At 62.7% G+C, this 18,024-nt stretch overlaps 1 protein-coding gene across 1 annotated transcript in view; it reads left to right on the top strand.

Moving 5' to 3' along the window:
- Nucleotides 1-16,363, top strand: part of Sorcs2 (sortilin related VPS10 domain containing receptor 2) — a 291,097-nt gene extending 274,734 nt beyond the window's left edge. Inside the window, exons 4-7 of the mRNA XM_077110199.1 lie at nucleotides 1,667-1,831; nucleotides 9,398-9,471; nucleotides 15,924-15,988; nucleotides 16,236-16,363. Of these exons, the coding sequence (XP_076966314.1) occupies nucleotides 1,667-1,831; nucleotides 9,398-9,471; nucleotides 15,924-15,988; nucleotides 16,236-16,363 (432 nt within the window). The remainder of the gene's footprint in view (nucleotides 1-1,666; nucleotides 1,832-9,397; nucleotides 9,472-15,923; nucleotides 15,989-16,235) is intronic.
- Nucleotides 16,364-18,024: the final 1,661 nt, after the last annotated feature.

The following is an 18,024-nucleotide window of genomic DNA, read 5'->3' as shown; positions in this document are numbered from 1 at the left end:
GGCCTGCCGGAGGGGATGGGCGGGGCAGACACAGGCTGTGGTGGAGAGGCCACCCTGCGCCGCAGCCCTGGTGTGTGCTGAGGTTCCCAGACCCATTTACGGGGTCGTAGCACCCACCTAGTGCCAGGCCCTGCACACAGGGGAGGCAGGAGGCTCCCAGGATGCCTACGGTGCTGTCCAGGGGTGGATGTCTGCCCGCTGTGAGCAGCCGGGAGGGAGAGGAAGTGAGGCGCGGGGCTGAGGGAGTGGGCCGCAGCGGCTGGCGGGTGGAGTGGGCAGTGGGGTGAAGTTGCAGGGTGGACACGGAGTCCAGCCAGCAGGGGCCAGCCTCGCCCTATCGGCCCCCTGTGCTGCCGGGTGTTGAACCCCATGGCTCTGGGACCCGCCACGCCTGGGGACCCTGGCAGTGTTACTTTGGACTGGATGTCCATGTCCTTCTTCCACCTCTGGGCCTGCCCGTCACCAGGGTGTGAGCACTAGGCTGGCTGTCCCTTCCTGCCCCTCTGTGAGACCAAAGAGAGTCCCATGCAGCCCAGGGACGCCAGTGCCCCAGGACTCAGTGAATGAGCAGGAAGCTGAAATGGAAGCCAGGGGTGGAGCTGCCCGGCTGCCCACCCAGGTGCTGGCCACTCACAGGGCGTGTCCTGGCACCACAGAGCAGGCCTGCTGCAGCGTCCCTGTAGGAGGCCTTGGAGAGGAGGGTGCTCCTGGTGCCTGGGCCCCTCCTAAGGGTGTCACCACCGGTCACTCCAACCACTGCAGTGACGCACGGAGTGGAAATGGCAGGTGGAAGGACATGGACATCCCCAGTCTGACTAAGCCACCAAAGCCCCAGCCAGGGCCCAGGCCTGCAGGCCACCTTGGGGGCCCATGTCTACTAAGCCACATGGACATGAGGGAATGTAGAGCAGGTGACAACCTCCTTGTCCCAGGCTCCCATGTGCTGTAGAACTGTCCCGTGGCCACCTCTCCAGAGCCCCCAGCTGGGAACTCCTGTCCCCTGGCCTGGAGGCTGACGTCCAGGACACGGTGTGAGCGAGCCAGCTCCTCGGGAGGCTCACAGGACTGTCCACTCTCTGCCTTTTCCTGGTGTCCTGGGCAGTCCATGGGCATCCAGGACTCAGAGGTGGCCCCCTCTCATATCTGTGTCCATCTGGTCATCTTAGGAGGACACCAGTCATTGGCCTGGCCACCCTGACGCAGGAGGGTCTTGACTGAGGTCATGACCACGTTGCATAGGGTCACGTTCCCAGGTGTGGGGCCAGGGCATGGACGTCCTTCTAGGGGACACGCTGGACCCACTGTGGCCCTCTTGCCAACAGAACCCGGACCCTGCTGCCCCTCCCCTCAGGCCCCCTCAGCCCCTCAGCCTGTCAGAGCCCGGTCCTCGGCCCCGTCAGTGTCCCCTTCTGCACAGCCCCTGTGTCCGTCACGCCCTCCCGTCCACCCCCGCTGCTCCGCCCCCTCCAGGCCCCAGGTCAGCGTACCCAGTGACGCGCCCGCCTGCTGGGCTCCCCGGAGCTGGGGTCTCACTCGTGGCAGAGGTCCACGGCCCAGCCTCAGCGTCGAGACAGGGCGGGCATCCGGTGCGCCACGGGCCAGCGCTGGGCACAGGGTGGGCACCAGTGTTCTGCCATGGGGAGGCTCATGCTGCCCTGTGTTGCAGATCATCCTGGTGAGCTCCTCGCTCAGCGACCGCGAGCAGAGCCTCTTCCTGAGCACCGACGAGGGCGCCACCTTCCAGAAGCAGCCGATAGCCTTCCTGGTGGAGACCCTCATCTTCCACCCCAAGGAGGAGGACAAGGTCCTCGCCTACACCAAGGAGAGCAAGGTAAGGGGGCACAGGGGCGCAACGGGGCAGGGACACCTGCCGCAGGCCCATGGGTGGGGCACCCTATTGGACAAATGTCAGCTCAGAAGCAGCCTTCTCCCTCAGTGGGACTCAGACACCCAGGCTGGTGCAGGAGGAGCCTCTTCGGGGTTGTGAGGCCCAGACTCTAGTCACAGGCATGTGGCCCGTGTCAGCGTGGGGAGTGTCAGTGTGGGGAGTGACAGCTGCCTGACTGTTGTGGGGACTCAGGAAGGTGGAGGTGAGCGGGCACTGGGCACAGAGGCCTGGGGAGGGGTCAGTCGGTCACAGCTGGCCACCGCATTGTTGCACTCTGTCTCTCCCCACACACTAGCCATTAGGGCCCTCCCCTACTTCCAGAATGCTCCGCACACCTCCTGTGCCCTTTCCCTCTGCCTGGGATGCGCGTCCACCTTCACTAACAGGAGCCAGGTGTCCCGCATTTCAGAGAAGCCTCCGCTCCTTGGGAGCATGTCCTCCAGGCCCTGCCGGGAACAAGGGTGCCTCCCCACAGCAGGGAGCGAGGCAGGTGCCCAGCCCTTCACAGGACCTGGAAGCTGGCCCAGGGGTAGGAGAGCCCCTGCTGGTGTAGGAGAGCCGGCCCACCCAGCTCCTGGAGGCTGTGCGGGGAGAGGTCACTGGGCGGGACAGGCCCAGAGGAGGAGCCAGGGCTGGGGAGGAGGCCTTGGTCAGCTTCCTGCAGCCACTGTGACCAGTGACCAGAGACTGTCTGGCTCGGTGTAACTGTGACAAAACTGGCCTCTCCCAGGATGAAGTCAGATTCACTGCACTGAGATCCAGGTGCCGCAGGGCCGCGCTCCTCTGGACTCCAGGGAGAACCTGGCCTGGCCTGTGCTGGTTCCTGAGGCTGCCAAGCCCCCCCTTCTAAACCTCCCTGCTCCATCTGCACAACACCCACTGTGTGTGCGCGTGTGCGCGTGTGTGTGCCTGTGTGTGTGTGTGTGCAGGTGCTGTGTGGGAGATATCTCCTGCCATCCCTCGTTCACATGGAGCCCCGTCCCCGGCAGCCCAAGGTCATCTTTGCATCTTAACAATCACATCTGCAAAGTCCTGTTTGCCCCATAAGGTAGCGGTCCAGGTTCTAGGGATTAGGACTTGGCTTTGGTGAAGCCACTTTTGTCTTCTCGTCATGCCCACTGTGGCTGGACGGTCAGGGACAGGAGGAATGTTGTCCCAGCCCCTCTCTTCCTTCCCACCAGTCTTCTGCTGGGGCCACTCGTGGGTGACAACCAGGTATCGGAGGGAGGAAGTGCTGCCCCTGAACAGGCCAGGCCCCCACCAGCGAAAGGGGGAAAGGGCAGCAGGGGTCTGGGGGGCAGGTAGAGGCCACTCAGGGCAGCAGCCTCCCTTTGCAACCTGTGCCCCCACCTGCCTGCCCTCTGGGGTCCTGTGGATAGAGGAAGGGAGAGAGGGAGGGTTGAATGGGTGGGTGGGTGGATGGGTGGATGGACAGTTGGATGCGTGGATGGATGGATGGATGGGTGGGTGGATGGGTAGATGGACAGTTGGATGGGAGGATGGGTAGACGGATGAATAAGTGAATGAATGAATGGGTGGGTGGGTGAGTGGATGGGTAGGTGAGTGGATGGATGGATGATAGATGGATAGATGGGTGGATGGAGGGATGGGTGGATGGAGGGATGGGTGGATGGATGGAAGGATGAGTGGGTGAGTGTGTGGATGGGTGGGTGGATGGATGGATAGGTGGGTGGATGGGTGGATGTAGGGATGGATGGAGGGATGGGTGGATGGATGGAAGGATGAGTGGGTGAGTGTGTGGATGGGTGGGTGGATGGATGGATAGGTGGGTGGATGGGTGGATGTAGGGATGGATGGATGGGTGAATGGGTGCATGTAGGGATGGATGGATGGATGGATGGATAGGTGGGTGGATGGGTGGATGTAGGGATGGATGGATGGATGGGTGGATGTAGGGATGGATGGATGGATGGGTGGATGGATGGAAGGATGGATGGATGGGTGGGTGGATGGATGGTAGATTCATGAGTGGGTTGTGGTGGGAAGGTGGTAGACAGCGGGAGTACACCTGGATGAGGTGGTGAATATGTGTGTGGATGAGTGGATCAGGGTGGATGGGTGGGTGGTGTAGCGTTGGCTGGATGGGCTCTTGGTGTATGAGTGGGAGGGAGATAGGTGAATGAATGAACTGGTGGAGGTCGGTTAGATAAAAGACAGATGGCTGCCAGGAGGGATCAGCCAGGGCAGAGACCTGCTTAGAGAGGCTCCTGGCTGGACTGAGCCTAGCTGTCCACAGGGCCTGGTCTCCTTGCCAAGGTCTGGAGTCCCACATCTCCTGGCCTTGGGGCCGCCTCTGCTCCCAGCACCTTGCTCGGCCGGCGTGTGCTTGTGGGTGTTAACAGCGCGACTTGGCCTCCCCATAATCCTAGCCGAGCACAACCTCGGAGACCCATTTCCCTGCGTCGCGATGGCTCTTTAATTCACGGTGCCCTGAAAAATTAATGGAGCTGAAATCTTGGTTCTTTTCCTTGGCTCTTTTCTGTGAGTAAGAAAAGAAAAGGGGAGTAAAGAGGCTTATTTAAGGTTGTAAAAGAACGAGAAATCGGTGGGAATTAATAACAGTGACAGCAAGGCTTTAGGTTTGGGGACTTTATGAGGTTTTAAAGATCTCTAATTCCACTGGGCTGTGGGGTTGTAGACGTGGCTCCTGGGCACAGGGTCTTGCTCCACTGATTCTCCCTGGGCTGGCGCTCTCTTCATGATGGGCAGAGGCCCCCGGGCACAGGCAGCCTCTGTGTGCTGGCTTGGACCTGTTGCACACGGTGTCTACCAAAGTGCGTCACATGCCGAGCCCAGAGTCAGCAGGGTGGGCAGGTGGGCACTGACGGGAGCCCCTTCCTCCCCTGTGTCCTCCCCTCACCCTGGCTGACCCCACCTCCCACCCTCCTCAGACCCTCACTGTGTCACTTTGATGGGGCCCTCCCAGGCGGCCTTACCTGGGGCCTGGACAGGTTTCCTTGGGGACAGCCCGGTGTGGTCTTCTTCCCAGACTCGGAAACTCGTGAGGCTGCTGGGATGGGGGTAGGCCTGGCCGCCCTTCCTGGGCCAGCTCTCCGTGACGCTGCACGCGTGGCCCATGGGTGCTCCCTATGCTGGGGCCTCGGCCGCTTGTGGGCAGAGCTGTGGGCACCGGAGCTGGACACCCTTAGGCTGGACTTTACACCTTGGGGTTTTCCTTCCCTTCCCACCACCGAGATGTAGGTTTCCTTCCAGGAACTCAGAGGAGCCAGCACGGCTAGGGGTGGGCCGTCAGGGAGGACTCACTGGGGGACACTGCCCGGGGCTCAGGTGCATCCCTTCTAGGGCAGCTTCAGAGCATAAAGGTGACCATGGGGAAAGGGGGAGGCGAGAGGACACTGCTGTGCTCCAGCCCTGGCAGGGTCTGTGGGCATCCTGTCAAGTGAAGGCCAGTGCAAAGGGGCAGCCCTTGTAGTGTGGGGTAAGAGGCCGGACGTCTCACTGGGCACCGGGTTGCTGGCAGGGACTCAGGATCAGCAGCAGTCTGCAGCTCTCTCTGACCCCAGCCTTCAGGACCCGGGTGACAGAACGATCTTGTTCATTTCGCTCTGACCACTGGCCTCTGCTGGGGCTCCGCAGGGACAGGGTGTCACTCTGGGTGTTTGGGCAGAAAGGGGCTCCAGAGGGCAGCGTTGGGTGCTCTCTAAAGGCTGGTGGAGCGGATGGGGCTTCAGTCTGGGCCCTCAAGGGTGCTCCCGGAGCCTGCAGCTGGACACCCCATGACCTTCAGCCTCTGCCTGTCAGGAAGGTGGGCCTCCAATGTCATGAACGCAGGGCTGGGGCTGAGATCCAGGCAGCCCAAGTGGACACTGCCCCTGCCCCTGCAGCCCAGCCAGACTCGGGCCCAGAGCCAGCCCCACTCACCCATGGCCTCTCCCCTCCCCTGCTGCCCCCAGAAAAGCCAAGGGCAGGAAAGGCCTCATCCCACTGTGGCATCGTGGGGGCGTCCCCAAGCTAGTCTCCAAGGAAAGGGAGTCTGAGCACTGTGGGGCTGGCGGCTTCCCGCTGTGCAGGGTGACCGGGTCCGAGTGCCGCCAGCCGTGTCCAGCCGCCGGGAGCGCCCGGGCCTCTGTGTGCACCGCCTGCCGACCCTGTCCTCTCTGCCCTCCCACCTTCTGGCCGCCACACGGCAGGTGCCGCCACACAGTACCTCCTGCTTCCTGCGCCCCGCGGACAGGAGCTGTGCAGTTGGGCTGTGGGGACTGCGATGTCCCCGGGTGCTTATCCCTGTTTATTGCTGGTGTTTGCTGTTTATTAAGCAGAAAGTTCTATTTCTGAAGCAGTGGATGGTGGATTGTAAAATCATCTCCCGTGAGACTGAATTGGAAATGCTCCACGAAGTCCTTGGGGGGCATCAGATACAGGAGCAAAGGCGGTGACGACAGTGACGATGGCTTTGTTGACACGGAGGCTCTGTCACGGGCTCCCAGGGACAATGCTGTGGACTGGTACTTGGTCCACTGACTGCGGCTCTGAGCAGGGCTCTCCTGGCTTACAGATGGGTAAACTGAGTCACAAAGGGCCTGAGTCATGCAGCCGACCAGAGGGCGGGCTCGGGTGACCGGTCACCTTCCTGGGCTGCTCAGCCACTGATCGCTCTGCAAACAGGTCTGCCAGGCGGAGATCACTACGCGACCTTGGGCAGCGGCCTGTTTCCCTGAGCCTCGGGTTCTGCGTCTGCAGAGAGGGAGCCGTGCTCACAGTTCATGTCGTGGGTGTGTGTGTGTGTGTGTGTGTGTGGGTGTGTGCGTGGGTGTGTGGGTGTGTGCGTGGATGTGTGCACGCACATGTGTGTGCGTGTCCGTGTGCATGTGTGGGTGAGTGTGTTAAATGAGGAGCAGGTGACACATGTACCTCAGCTCCTGGCCCCTCACGACCACGGCTGCTGCCAGGTGCTCACAGGCCCAGACAGACGAGGACGTCCCCTGCCTGCTGTGGATATGGCTGAGCTCTGCCTCGGACGGGCCCGTTTGAAGGGACACAGGGGCTCCTTGTCCTCGTGAGACTTACGCCCTCTAAGTGCCAAAGGTGGTGGTTTCTCATCACGTGCCCCGAGCAGGGGTCAGCGCACAGAGGCTGTGCCGCCTGTCCTCATGATGGCCAGTAGCCACCCACTGGCCTGTGTGCCGCCTCTGGCCACCGCGCTCTTCCCAGAGTGAGATGGGTGACTGGTCTAGAGACAGCTCGGCCGGCAAGGCTGGCCCTTCACAGAGCAGGCCTATGAGCTCCTGCCCTGGAGCCAAACGTGTCCACTCACCCACAAAACACCCGTGCACCTGGCCACGAAGGCCCGGGCTCAGCTCTGTGCCCAGGGTGAGCAGAGCATGGGCAGCGTGCCGTGTGCAGAGAAGTGGGACATGAAATGCCCCTCCTGGAAGAGGCTTCCGAGGGGCGTGCTCTGACAGACCCAGGCGCTGGGAGGGGCCAGGACTGCAGAGGACCTGGTGCTGGTGGCGCTCGTGCCAGGACTATGTCCTCCAAGGTCCGTGTGCTGAGCCCTGACCCCAGGACCTTGGTCTGTGACTGTGTGTGGGCCTCTTCACAGAGGTTGGTAAGGTAAAGCAAGGTCACTAGTGGGGAGCTTCATCCTGTCTGGTTGGCATCCTCATGAGAAGGGGAGACCAGGACAGACAACCAGAGGGACCACCATGTGCAGACACGGGGGAGACTGCATCCACACACCCAGGAGGGAGGAGCCTGTCCTGCCACTTCTTGGCCGTGGACTTCTGGCCTCCAGGACTGGGAGCGACTGCGTTGTTTGAGCCCAGCTCTGCGGCTCTGAGGCACAGTGCTCTGGCCGTCCCCTCGGTCTGGCAGAGCAGCCAGTGCAGGGAGCAGCCAGACGGAACCCTGGCCGTGGGGAGGCACCTGCATGCTCGGGGACCTGGCTGCTTCCTTGTGGTCTCTCCCTCCATCAGAGGGAGGTTCCGTGGAAAGGGGCCCCGGCAGCCACTCAGCACCTGGATGACAGACCAGGAAATGTGGGCTGTTGTCTGCAGAGCGTCAGGTGGGGAGGAGGCTCCTCTGAAGGGCTGGGGTTTCCTGGGTGGCGGAGAGAGGAAGGATGCTGTCCCAGGCAGAGGGATCACACGTGCAAAGGCCCAGAGGCCACCACGTGAGGCAGCAACTGGTTAGCATGGACGGCTGGGCGCAGGCAGGGTGATTGTGTGAGAATCCATAGGGCATCTGGGGGCCACAGAGTGTTAGCTGGGCAATGACTTAGCCGCTCGGGAGGAAAGTCTTATGGCCATGGCTATTTTCTGCATGTGGCTCCAGAGTTAAAGAAGCAGGGCTTTGATTCCAGGGTCATTACCAGGGCAAAAGCACTCAGTTAGGACAGGCTGGAGGGGCTGCCTCCAGGGTCTTATGGTGAGGTCCTGGGGACCAGGGCCGTCCCCATCCCTGCCCCCAGGGCACAGAACCGAGGACCCTATCACTTTCTTGCCTGTTCCACTCCTCCCAGGGCCTGCCCCATCCCTAAACAGGCCTCTCGCCCTTTGCCTCCCGTCCACCAGGCCAGGCCAGGCCAGAGGACTCCCTGCCTCCAGCCCCAGCCATGCCTCCTGGCCACGCCCTCCCACCCTGGCTTACCCGCCTCAGCTGGGGGTGTTCGGCAGGGGCTGAAAAATCTGCAGGGTCCACTGGGACGTGGGGAGGCCTGGACATGCAGGACACGCCGTCCCCCTGCAGGCCTCTCCTGGCTTGGTGCGCTCCATGAGTGTTGAACCTCGGGCTCCCTCGCATGGCAGACATTTGCAGAGCAAGGCACACCCGGGGGGCTGCCCCGTGACTGGGTGCTCAGGGCACCCAGCCATGACCCTCCTGGGGTAGAGGCCAGCAGTGGTCACTAGGAGGAGACAGGAGCTGAGAATCTGCCCCCTGTAGGAGCAGGGCCTTGACTGGGAGGCCTAGCACGTGCCCTGCCCTCCATCAGCCTGACCCTCAAGCTCAAACACAATGTGAAGGTCAAGTCCACTGCAGGAGAACGTCGTGCCGTCCACCCTGCAGGGTGGAGGCGCCTGGACCAGGCCAGCAGCTGCACAGAGCCCCAGCCCTGGGTCCCCTCCACGCCCTGACCTCCTCCCACTCCTGCAGCCCTGGGCGCTGGCAGCACGCCCCTCCACATGCCTTCCCCTCCCTCCTGTCCCCTCCTGCCCCCTCTTTCTCCTCCTGCCCCCATTCCTCTTCTGTGGGTGCTGTCAACGCTCTCCTGCGGTCAGCGCACCTCCTCTGGGAGGGCTCCTGGGTTTCCACCTGGGGTCCTCACCCCTGGCTCCTGCAGGAGGCCTGGGCAGGAGCTGCTCTGTGTGAGGGCTGTCCCCACCCTGGGCACACTTCCTGTGTCTGCAGGAGAGAGCCGACAGCACAGGGGCGTCCTGCGGGCCACTCTCAGGCCGGCTGTCCCCACCCTGTCCCCGGCTCACTTCTGATGTCACGACCAAACTGTGGTTTCTCTGTTTCTGCCTGAAGCTCTACGTGTCGTCTGACCTGGGGAAGAAGTGGACGCTTCTGCAAGAGCGCGTGACCAAAGACCATGTGTTCTGGTGAGAGCCCTGTCCCCTGGGGCCCCTGCCCTGTCCCCACTGCACCTCCTAACCTGGGGGGCCTCCTGGCCTCTGCTCCTGAGGGCAGTGTGGCCCCGCTGCAGGCCCAGGGTCTGGCGTCCCTCGAGTCCTGTTTGCACCTGTGAACCAGCTGCCCAGCTCTGTGTGCCTGGGCGTCTCCTGGGCCCTGGTTGTCCTCAGTGGAGAGGGTTATGATGTGCAGGGCCCTGGCCCAGTGCCTACACCCATGGGCACTGCCTGGCTCCTCCTCCTGACCATCCTAACTCAGCCCTGCTTGGGAGCTGCCGCGCAGCCTCCGGGGCCCGCGGGCCGCTGGGGCCTGCGCCTGGGGCCCAATCTCCTGCCTGCCAGGTGCCTGGGCTTCCACAGCCCAGCTAGTGGCCCTGCTCGGCCTCTGTGGGGTGCCTAGGAGCCAGGTCAGCGTGCAACCCTGACCCAGAGGCATGCCCACCCTGGCCTGCTGAAGAGCCACGTAGGGGAAGGGGACAGGGGACCTGCATTCAGGGCTCCAGCTCGCGAAGGCATTAGCTCCTGGAGCTGCTCAGGGCCTCCCAGGCTCAGCCCAGGCTCTCCGCCCCAGGGAGGCTGCCCTGACGCTCTGGGAGGGTCTGCTGGAGGCAGAGCCAGGCACGGGCAGAACCAGCACTCACCCAGTCCCGGGCAGCTGACGGGAGCCCGCGCCCTCCTCCAGCCACGGCCACAGGCCCACATGCTCTTCTGATTTGACGCCTGTTGAGATGCACAGTCACCTCATGTAGTCCCACCTGTGGCTCTGCTGTGTGTGTGTGTGTACATCTCTGTGCATGTCTGTGCATACATGTGTGTCTGTGTGTGGTGTGTGGACATGTGTATATGTGCATGTATGTGCATCTGCGTGTACGTGTGTGGTGTGTGTGCAAATGTGTGTACATCTGTGTGCGTGTCTGTGCATGTCTATTCGTGCATGTGTGCCTGTGTGTGGTGTATGCACATGTGTACATGTGCATGTGTGTGCACTGTGTATGCATCTGTGTGTATGTGTGTGCACGTGTGTGTGTGTGTGTGCGTGTGCTCTCATGCCCCTCCTCGGCTCATACGTGCCCTGGCCTCCCAGCCAGGCCCGCCCTGTCCCCAGCACAGAGCCCTGTGGAGCGTCCCCTTCCCTCCTGCCCTGTTGGTGGCTTCATGCTGATGGCAACATTGGGACTCGCTTCCTGGCCTGCGAGGACTGAACGGGTCGGGCTCCTGCGCTGGTGCCCTTTGCTCTCTGGGGAGGTGACGCTGCCTCTTCATGTTGCCCAGGGGAGGGCCTTGTTCCACCTCAGAAGCCAGGGCTGGGCCTTCAGTCACTGGCCTTGTCACTGAGGGCAACTCTCAGGACCCAGAGCAGCTGTAGGAGGGGACCTATGGGCCCTGAGGGTGCCCAGGAGGGGAGACCAGGGTCCGCCTGGGGAGCTGGTAGGGCTCTGCAGCCCTGGGACCAGCCTGGGGCCGGGGCCAGGCCCTGGGGCGCCCCAGCCCTGGCCTGGCTGGCAGAGACCTCTGGCCAGAGAGAGGAAGTGGCCCTCAGACACCAGAAGGGAAATTGGCGACAGTTCAAACAGGCTCTGATCCCCGGCAAATCAGAGTGTCCTCCCCCAAGTTTCTCAGGGAGCTCGGGGTGACAGCCAATCTCGCCAGACGCTGGGCCCGGCCGGGGCCCTCTCCTGGAGTAGCAGGCGCGCAGCCCCCTGTTGGACAGCATCTCCAAGGGCTCTTTGTCCTTGAACTGACGGCAGGGATCGTCGAGGCCCCGCGTGCTGCCTCAAGCCCAGGCTGTTAGCGCTTTGTGAGGTGCACACAGGCGAGCCCGAGGGGCACCTTGTGGACACAGCCCTCTGCCTCTGGCCCTCCCTCGCCTCCGGCTCTCCTGGAATGAAACCGTCATAGTGGCCGCCAGCAGCTGCCCTGTGACCATCCACCAGGCCCTGGACCAGGGTCTGAGAGCATCCTCCTGGGGAGTCCCCAGCCCAGCCCCCATCGACCTCCCCTCCAGTTGCAGGGGGGAAACTGACTCAGGGAGACGAGGGCACCCATCCTAGTCACGATGCCCTCAGTAGCGGCCACGGGCCTTGGGTGTGACTGACCATGGCCAGTGGTCACAGCTCTGACTCCTCTGCTGGGAGGTCACCCCCAGCCCCTCACCAGATGCTTCTGTCTTCTCCCTCCTTGTCCCCAAGCTCACCCAGGGACAGGCTCAGCCTTCCTCTTCCTCAGCCCCAGTGCTGGCCCAGGTGGGGACAGAGCGCCTCTGTCAGCAGAAAGAGGAAGGGGCAGGAGGGGGCGTCCCAGGGCCGCAGCTGGGGCGTTTGGAGGGGGCTCTGGCAGCTCCTGCCCTCTCCGAGGCCGCTGGCCCAGGAGCCATCTGTTCTAACAATGCTGCAGGACCAGGCCGGGCACCTTCCCAAGTTCCGTCTTCAGGCATCTCGATGACGAGGGGGCCGCCAGGCCGTGCCTGTTCCCTGAGCCGGCCAGGCTCTGCCTGGGCCTTGTTCACAGCCAAGGGTCCCTGGGCAGGACCAGGCCTCAGGGCCGCTGTGCACTGGTCTGTGGAGAGGGACGTGGGAGGGAGGAAAAGAGGAAGCGCCTGAGTCAGCACAGGAGACACCAGAGAGCAGGAGTGTCCCCGCCCCCTCGACAGGTGGTGGCCAGACTGAGGCCAAGCTCCCATCTGCTGGCCGAGGACTCTGCCAGGGGAGCCCTGTCTCCCTGACTCAGAAGAGACGAGGGAGGAACCTCCCTTCTGGGCCCAGGAGCCCCGTGCACCCCGCCTGGACATGCAGCGTCCCCCGGGGCCAGGGGACGGTGCTGGCTCTCCTGGGCTTGGAATCCCGAGGACTCCAGGGTGTCCCACCAGCTGCCATCGCACCACCACATCCTGCCCGTCAGACCCACAGGGGGCCCTCCCTGTGCACCCGGCTCCACTCAGGCCACCTGGTGGCCCCTGCTCCCTGGAGAGGTGGAGCCATGGGGTCGGTGGTGCCACAGGCTGGGAGCAGCTGAGGTCTGAAGGGACGGCCACATGGGCTATCAGTGACGGGAAGGGGCTGCCAGGGATGGCACTCTGTGGGGACAAGTCTGTCTCAGGGGCCATGGGAGTGCTGCAGGGAAGGGAGCGACGGCCAGGAAGTGACCTCAGTTTGTCTTGGGCACGTGTCTTGAGAGCGGGTGTGGCGGGTGGGAAGGGGTTTGCGCAGTGGGGCTGGCTGGACATCCAGGGCAAGCAGGACCGCGGCTCAGGCTCGAGTTTCCTGGGGGTCTTGGGAGGCGGAGGCTGAAGCGGGAGTGTGCACACAGCCGCCACCGAGGAGCTTGGTGTGGGAGACGCAGGACCTGGGCTCAGCTCTCTTCCGACTCACGCTCCCCCTGCTGGGCGGGCACTGGGGGCAGCATGGATTCCGACCCTGTCCTGGCTCCCCGGAGACCAGCGAGGTGCCACTTGGGATGTGCCTCTGCTCCCCCTTCTTTGGCCTCTTACAGGGCCCCGGGCGGCCAGCAGGCCCCCTGGATTCCCACGAGAGCCGGGAGCCCGGCAGCTCAGGACTGGGGAGCCGAGGCCACCGCTGGTGTGGCTGTGTGCTCAGGCTCCCTCACAGGGGCGGGACGGGGCCAAGAGGGAGCCCGGCCGTCTGAGCCCAGGATGGCACCTTGAGTGAACTAGCGCCCCAAGCCTCCCCCACCTCCGCTGCTTATCCATAAAGCAGAGGCGACACCCCTGCTCGGTCTGTGAGGACCAGACCGTCATGACTGTGAAGCGCGTGGTTTGGGGCTGAGCGCGTAGGTGTTGGGGGGATGGCTCCTCCTCCCACTCCTTCTCGCCAAAGAAGGCACTTGGACACCCATTAGGTGCTGTGCCAAATAGACTGCAGCCCCCAAGAGCCCGCTCCACCCTCTCCTGGATGAAGATTTGCTCTCATACCACAAGATGGGGGAGAGCTCCCCGTCTCTGCCTGTGTGGCAGGTGCCACTGCTCAGTGACAAACAGACTGCTTCCTGAGCCACACCACCACCAGCCCCGCCTCCGTGACCAGCAGACATGGTGTTTTGACAACCTCTGTCCCAAAGACTTTGAGCCTGGGAAAAATGTTCAGACATTTTTCCAGACTGTGACTGTTGAGGACAGGGAGACGCCAAGTAGGTCTTTATATTTCCAGACCTGACACAGAATCAGCACATAGTAGGTGCTCAGTAAATGGATGGGTGGGTGGGTAACTGGATGGATGGATGAATGGATGGATGGATGGGTGGATGAGTGGATGGGTGGGTGGATGGATAAATGGATGGGAGGATGGATGGGTGAATGGGTGGGTCGATGGATGGCTGGATGGATAGACAAGTGGATGGATGAGTGGATGGGTGGATGGGTGGGTGGATGGATGGTTGAGTGGATAGGTGGATGGGTGGTGAATGGATGAATGGGTGAATAGATGAATGGGTGAATGGGTGATGGATGGATGGATGGATAGACTAGTGAATGGATGGGTGGATAAATGAGTGGATGGATGTGTGAGTGGATGGATGTGTGAATGCATGGATGGATGAATGAGTGGATGGATGGATGAATAGATGAATGGATGAATGGATTGATGGGTGGACGGATGAGTGGATGGATGGATGAGTGGGTGGATGGATAGATGAGTGGATGGATGGAAAGATGAGTGGATAGGTGGATAGATGAGTTGATGGATGGAAAGATGAGTGGATGGATGGAAAGAGAGTGGATGGATGGATGGATGGGTGGATGGGTGGATGGATGGGTAGGTGGATGGATGGGTGGGTGGAAGATAGACAGATGGGCCGATGGTTTTGTTAAATGTGGCCTCCCTACTAGCCTTGCTTTCCTGGAGAGCAAAGGCTGTGACTTATTCATCTCTGAATCCTGAACCCCAACATAGAGAGTGCTCTGCAGGTTTTTATTAAGTACACACAATAGGTTGACAGGGAGTGGCCGGGGGCACGTGGCTTTCAGTAAACAGTGGTCCAGGGGCAGCCAGCAGATGTCGATGGAGTGAGCGGAGAGGGGATGTTCCTCACTGAGGGTTCAGCTGTGCTGGCCCTGGGCACCTGCCTTCCCTGCCATACCTGGAGCTGAGAACCAAGGGAAAGCGCTGCCCATGGCCAGGAGTCTCAGGGCCAGTGTGACTATGGGAGCGGCCAGAGGAGAGTGCCCTGGGAGGGCAGCCTGTTAGAGCTCAGGGCAGGGCCTGGGGAAAGGGCAGGTGCGGGGCCCTCCTGTCCTCTGTGGCCGCACCGCCCTGTCTCCATGCGCGATGGAGGAGGTGGTCTGGGTGGCGGGTCCTGGGCTATAGATCTTTCGTGATGAGCTGCTTGACTTGGGTTCGTATTTCCACCTGCCTGAGCCTTGGAATTCTCATCTGTGAAATGGGTGTAGCCGAGTGCCCAGGGCTGCTCTGCCCTGAGTGAGGTAGGTAACTAGAGCACCCAGGAGGGCCTGCACCTGAGGCTCTGCCCCAAGCGTGCTGTCAGGACAGGTGAGGGCTTGGCCCTGCCCCGGGGAGGCCCACTCTCCTCTCTCCTCTGTCTCCCTCTCATTCATAGGAGCATACCTGGGAGGGTGGACATGGGCTTAGGGAGGACACTGGCAGGAACCCCACAGGGCTGTGTCACTGGTCTCCAACCCCAGGGCCTGGGTGGGCTCCTGGAGACAGCGCTGGAGCAGCGCAAGAAGGCCCAGGAGCCACCAGCCTGTGTCACACTGCCACACTCCATGCAGAGGCAGAGTCTGAAGGGTCAGCGCCTCGTTGCCTGAGACAAATGACAGAACCTCCCTGGCCTCAGTGGGCTTTCCTGTGACATGTGCCTGGCCACACAGTCCAGCCCAGGTGCAGGGGACAGCCTGGTGCTAACTGTCCAGGGCGGTGACACGGGCAGGCTGCCCTCCCAAGCCTGGGCCCCACATGAGAATTGGGGCAGCCCCTGGGGCACCCCTGGGGGAGGGCTCGGTGACAGAGCAGAGCCATGCGGGGCAGTGACCCAGAGTCGGGGCAAAGGGTCAGGGCAAAAGGTCAGGCAGCGGCTCAGGTTGGGTCCTGGCTGGAGCCCAGGTGGCCTGTGGTGGTCTGTGGTGGCTGTGTGGCCTCGGGCAGGCCACCCACTCTTCTGCGCTGCCTACTTGTGGAGTGAGCGTGGCAGCCCCAGCTGCTGCCTCCTGAGGTGGCCAGCAAGGCCCCCGTGAAGGAGGGTGAGCTTCGTAAACCGTCCTGTGAATGGGAGGGGGACAGAACACCCCACACCAGGCTCCCACAGGAGGCCAGGCCTCGTCTGCCACAGGAGCAGGAGGCCCTTGGGGAGGCACAGAGCCAGAGACCTCAGACCCAGGAGGGCCAGGAGGCAGTGGGGTGCGGGGATCTGATGCTGGCCACCTGATGCCATCTCCACCTGTTCTTTTCCAGGGCTGTGTCTGGGGTGGACACTGACCCCAACCTGGTCCACATGGAAGCCCAGGACCTCAGTGGAGGTAAGGAGGAGGGGCGTGGTTGCAGGGGTCTCCGTGACCTCCCACCCCGCCCAGCCCCTGCTCAGCCTCAGCGGTGGCCCCTCAGGCCGACCGCGCCGTGTTATGAAGAGGCATGATTTTAAATGTGCTGGTTTCCCCACTGGGGATCCACTGAAGCCAAGGGCTCCGCTCCAGCGGAAAAATCTATTAAGAGGGTGATTTGTTCTGGCCCCTGAGCATCTACGCTTCTCTCACGCTGTCCTGCCAGAGTGTGCCGACCTGAGGTGTGCGGGCTCCCCCTGCGCCAGCCAAGACAGGGGCCGGGCTGCCCAGCCCACTGGCCTCCTCCAGGGAGCCAGGGCCTCGCATGCTGCTCTGTACCACAGAGGGTCCTAGAGCCCAGGGTATTTGGCAACACGGAATGTTCTGGGACAACAGAGATGAGAGGACTATAGATTGTACCTCTGTCCACCAAACGCAGATATGAACAGGACAGGCCCCTGCCTGGTGCGTGATGGCGCCAACAGGACTACCTTAGCAGCAGCAGGACCCACATGGTGGGCAGCAGGGGCATGCTGAACGGGGGAGGGGGAGGTCAGGGCGTGAGGACGGCCTGTGCTAGGCACTTGCTGGCCACTCCTGCCTGCTCAGCCTGGCTCTCCCTTCTGCCGCTGGGCCTGTCCCTGTGCAGACTGGGCCAGGCCGTGTTAACCAGGACAGGGCTGGTGGGCAGCAGGGCAGCGGGCCCTGTGGGGACTGGGCCCTGCAGGTGGAGTCCCAGTGAGACCCGGGGCAGGTGCCTCCCCGTCCTCAGCTCTCTGTGGGGCCCACCATGAAGCCAGGAGGTGGGCAGTGGTTATCGTGGGTCCTGTCTTGATAACCAAGCGGCCCAAGCTCAGAGGAGGCCTGGTTTGCCAGACAAGGTCATGGAGAATCCTCCCCCGCTCCCGCCATCCTCTCTCGTCCTCTGGGGTCTTCACCAAGCCACAAACACCCTGGCCCCGTGCAGGGGGCACAAGGACACCACTCACAGCAGGGTGGGTTGTCCTTGTGACACCCAGCTGCCCACCAGGGAGAAAGAGGCCCACGTCCTCGAGGGGCCAGCCGTCCTGGCAGAGAGGGGCCACAGCAGCCAGCTGCACTTGAAGAGCCCCCAGGCTCGCCTGCCCCACGCCCCCCAAGACCCACCTGGCAAACACCCCGCCCCCCGGGCAGCCCTTCAGAGCCAGGCTCGCTGGACCTGGAGTCCCCCTCCTGATCTCGCCCCACCCTCCCGCCAGCCTGGCCCACCAGAGGGCCACTCTGCATGCTCACGGCCGTCCCGCCTCCCCACCGTCCCCAGAGCCCCCCACCCCTGCCACCACTCCTCTGTGCCTCACGGCACCCGGGGCCCTGCCTCAAGCTCCAGCTGGGGCTGTGGACTCCCCGTGTCCAGTAGACTGCTGAGTGCTTACGCCCTGCCCAGGGGCCAGGGCCACCCTGGGAGAACCTGCGCAAACTCTGCAAATCCCCTTCCTGGCTGGCCAGGCTTCTTCCCTGTCATGGACAGAAGGAGCCCAGCCCATGTCACAACCGTGGTGACCTCGTGCCAGGCTGCTCTCTCAGAGGGGCTGTCATCTCTACTTGCAAGGCCAAAGGTCCAGAGGGGCCTCGCTCCCTGTGGGGGACTTCACTGGGCAGGCAGCACAGCAGGGCAGCGGGCACAGCAGGGCATTCCCTCCAACCCAGCAGCACCCTCACAGGGGCCTAGCTTAGGGGACACCAGGCCCAGGACAGCGAGGCCTGCCGGGGACAGGAAGAGCCAATGGGGGCGAGGGGGTGGGTGAGTGAGCACAGTGTGGTGACCTGGGACTGCCCCTGAGTCTGGCTCTCACTCCCCACCGAGTCCCTGCAGGCCAGCAGCCCTACAATCTGAGCTGGCCATGGGGCTGACAGGACATGGCCACCCTACAGCATGCTTGGGTGGTTGGGTGGGGTCAGAGGCGCCCTTGTGCCTGCTCTGTGTCACTGTCCCAGCTGTGCATGGAGGCCCAGCCCTCCCTCTCTTGGTGGTAGTG

The sequence above is a fragment of the Callospermophilus lateralis genome, chromosome 8, assembly GCF_048772815.1.
Source record: "Callospermophilus lateralis isolate mCalLat2 chromosome 8, mCalLat2.hap1, whole genome shotgun sequence".
Taxonomy (NCBI): Eukaryota; Metazoa; Chordata; class Mammalia; order Rodentia; family Sciuridae; genus Callospermophilus; species Callospermophilus lateralis.
This window is presented reverse-complemented; position numbering and strand designations above follow the sequence as displayed.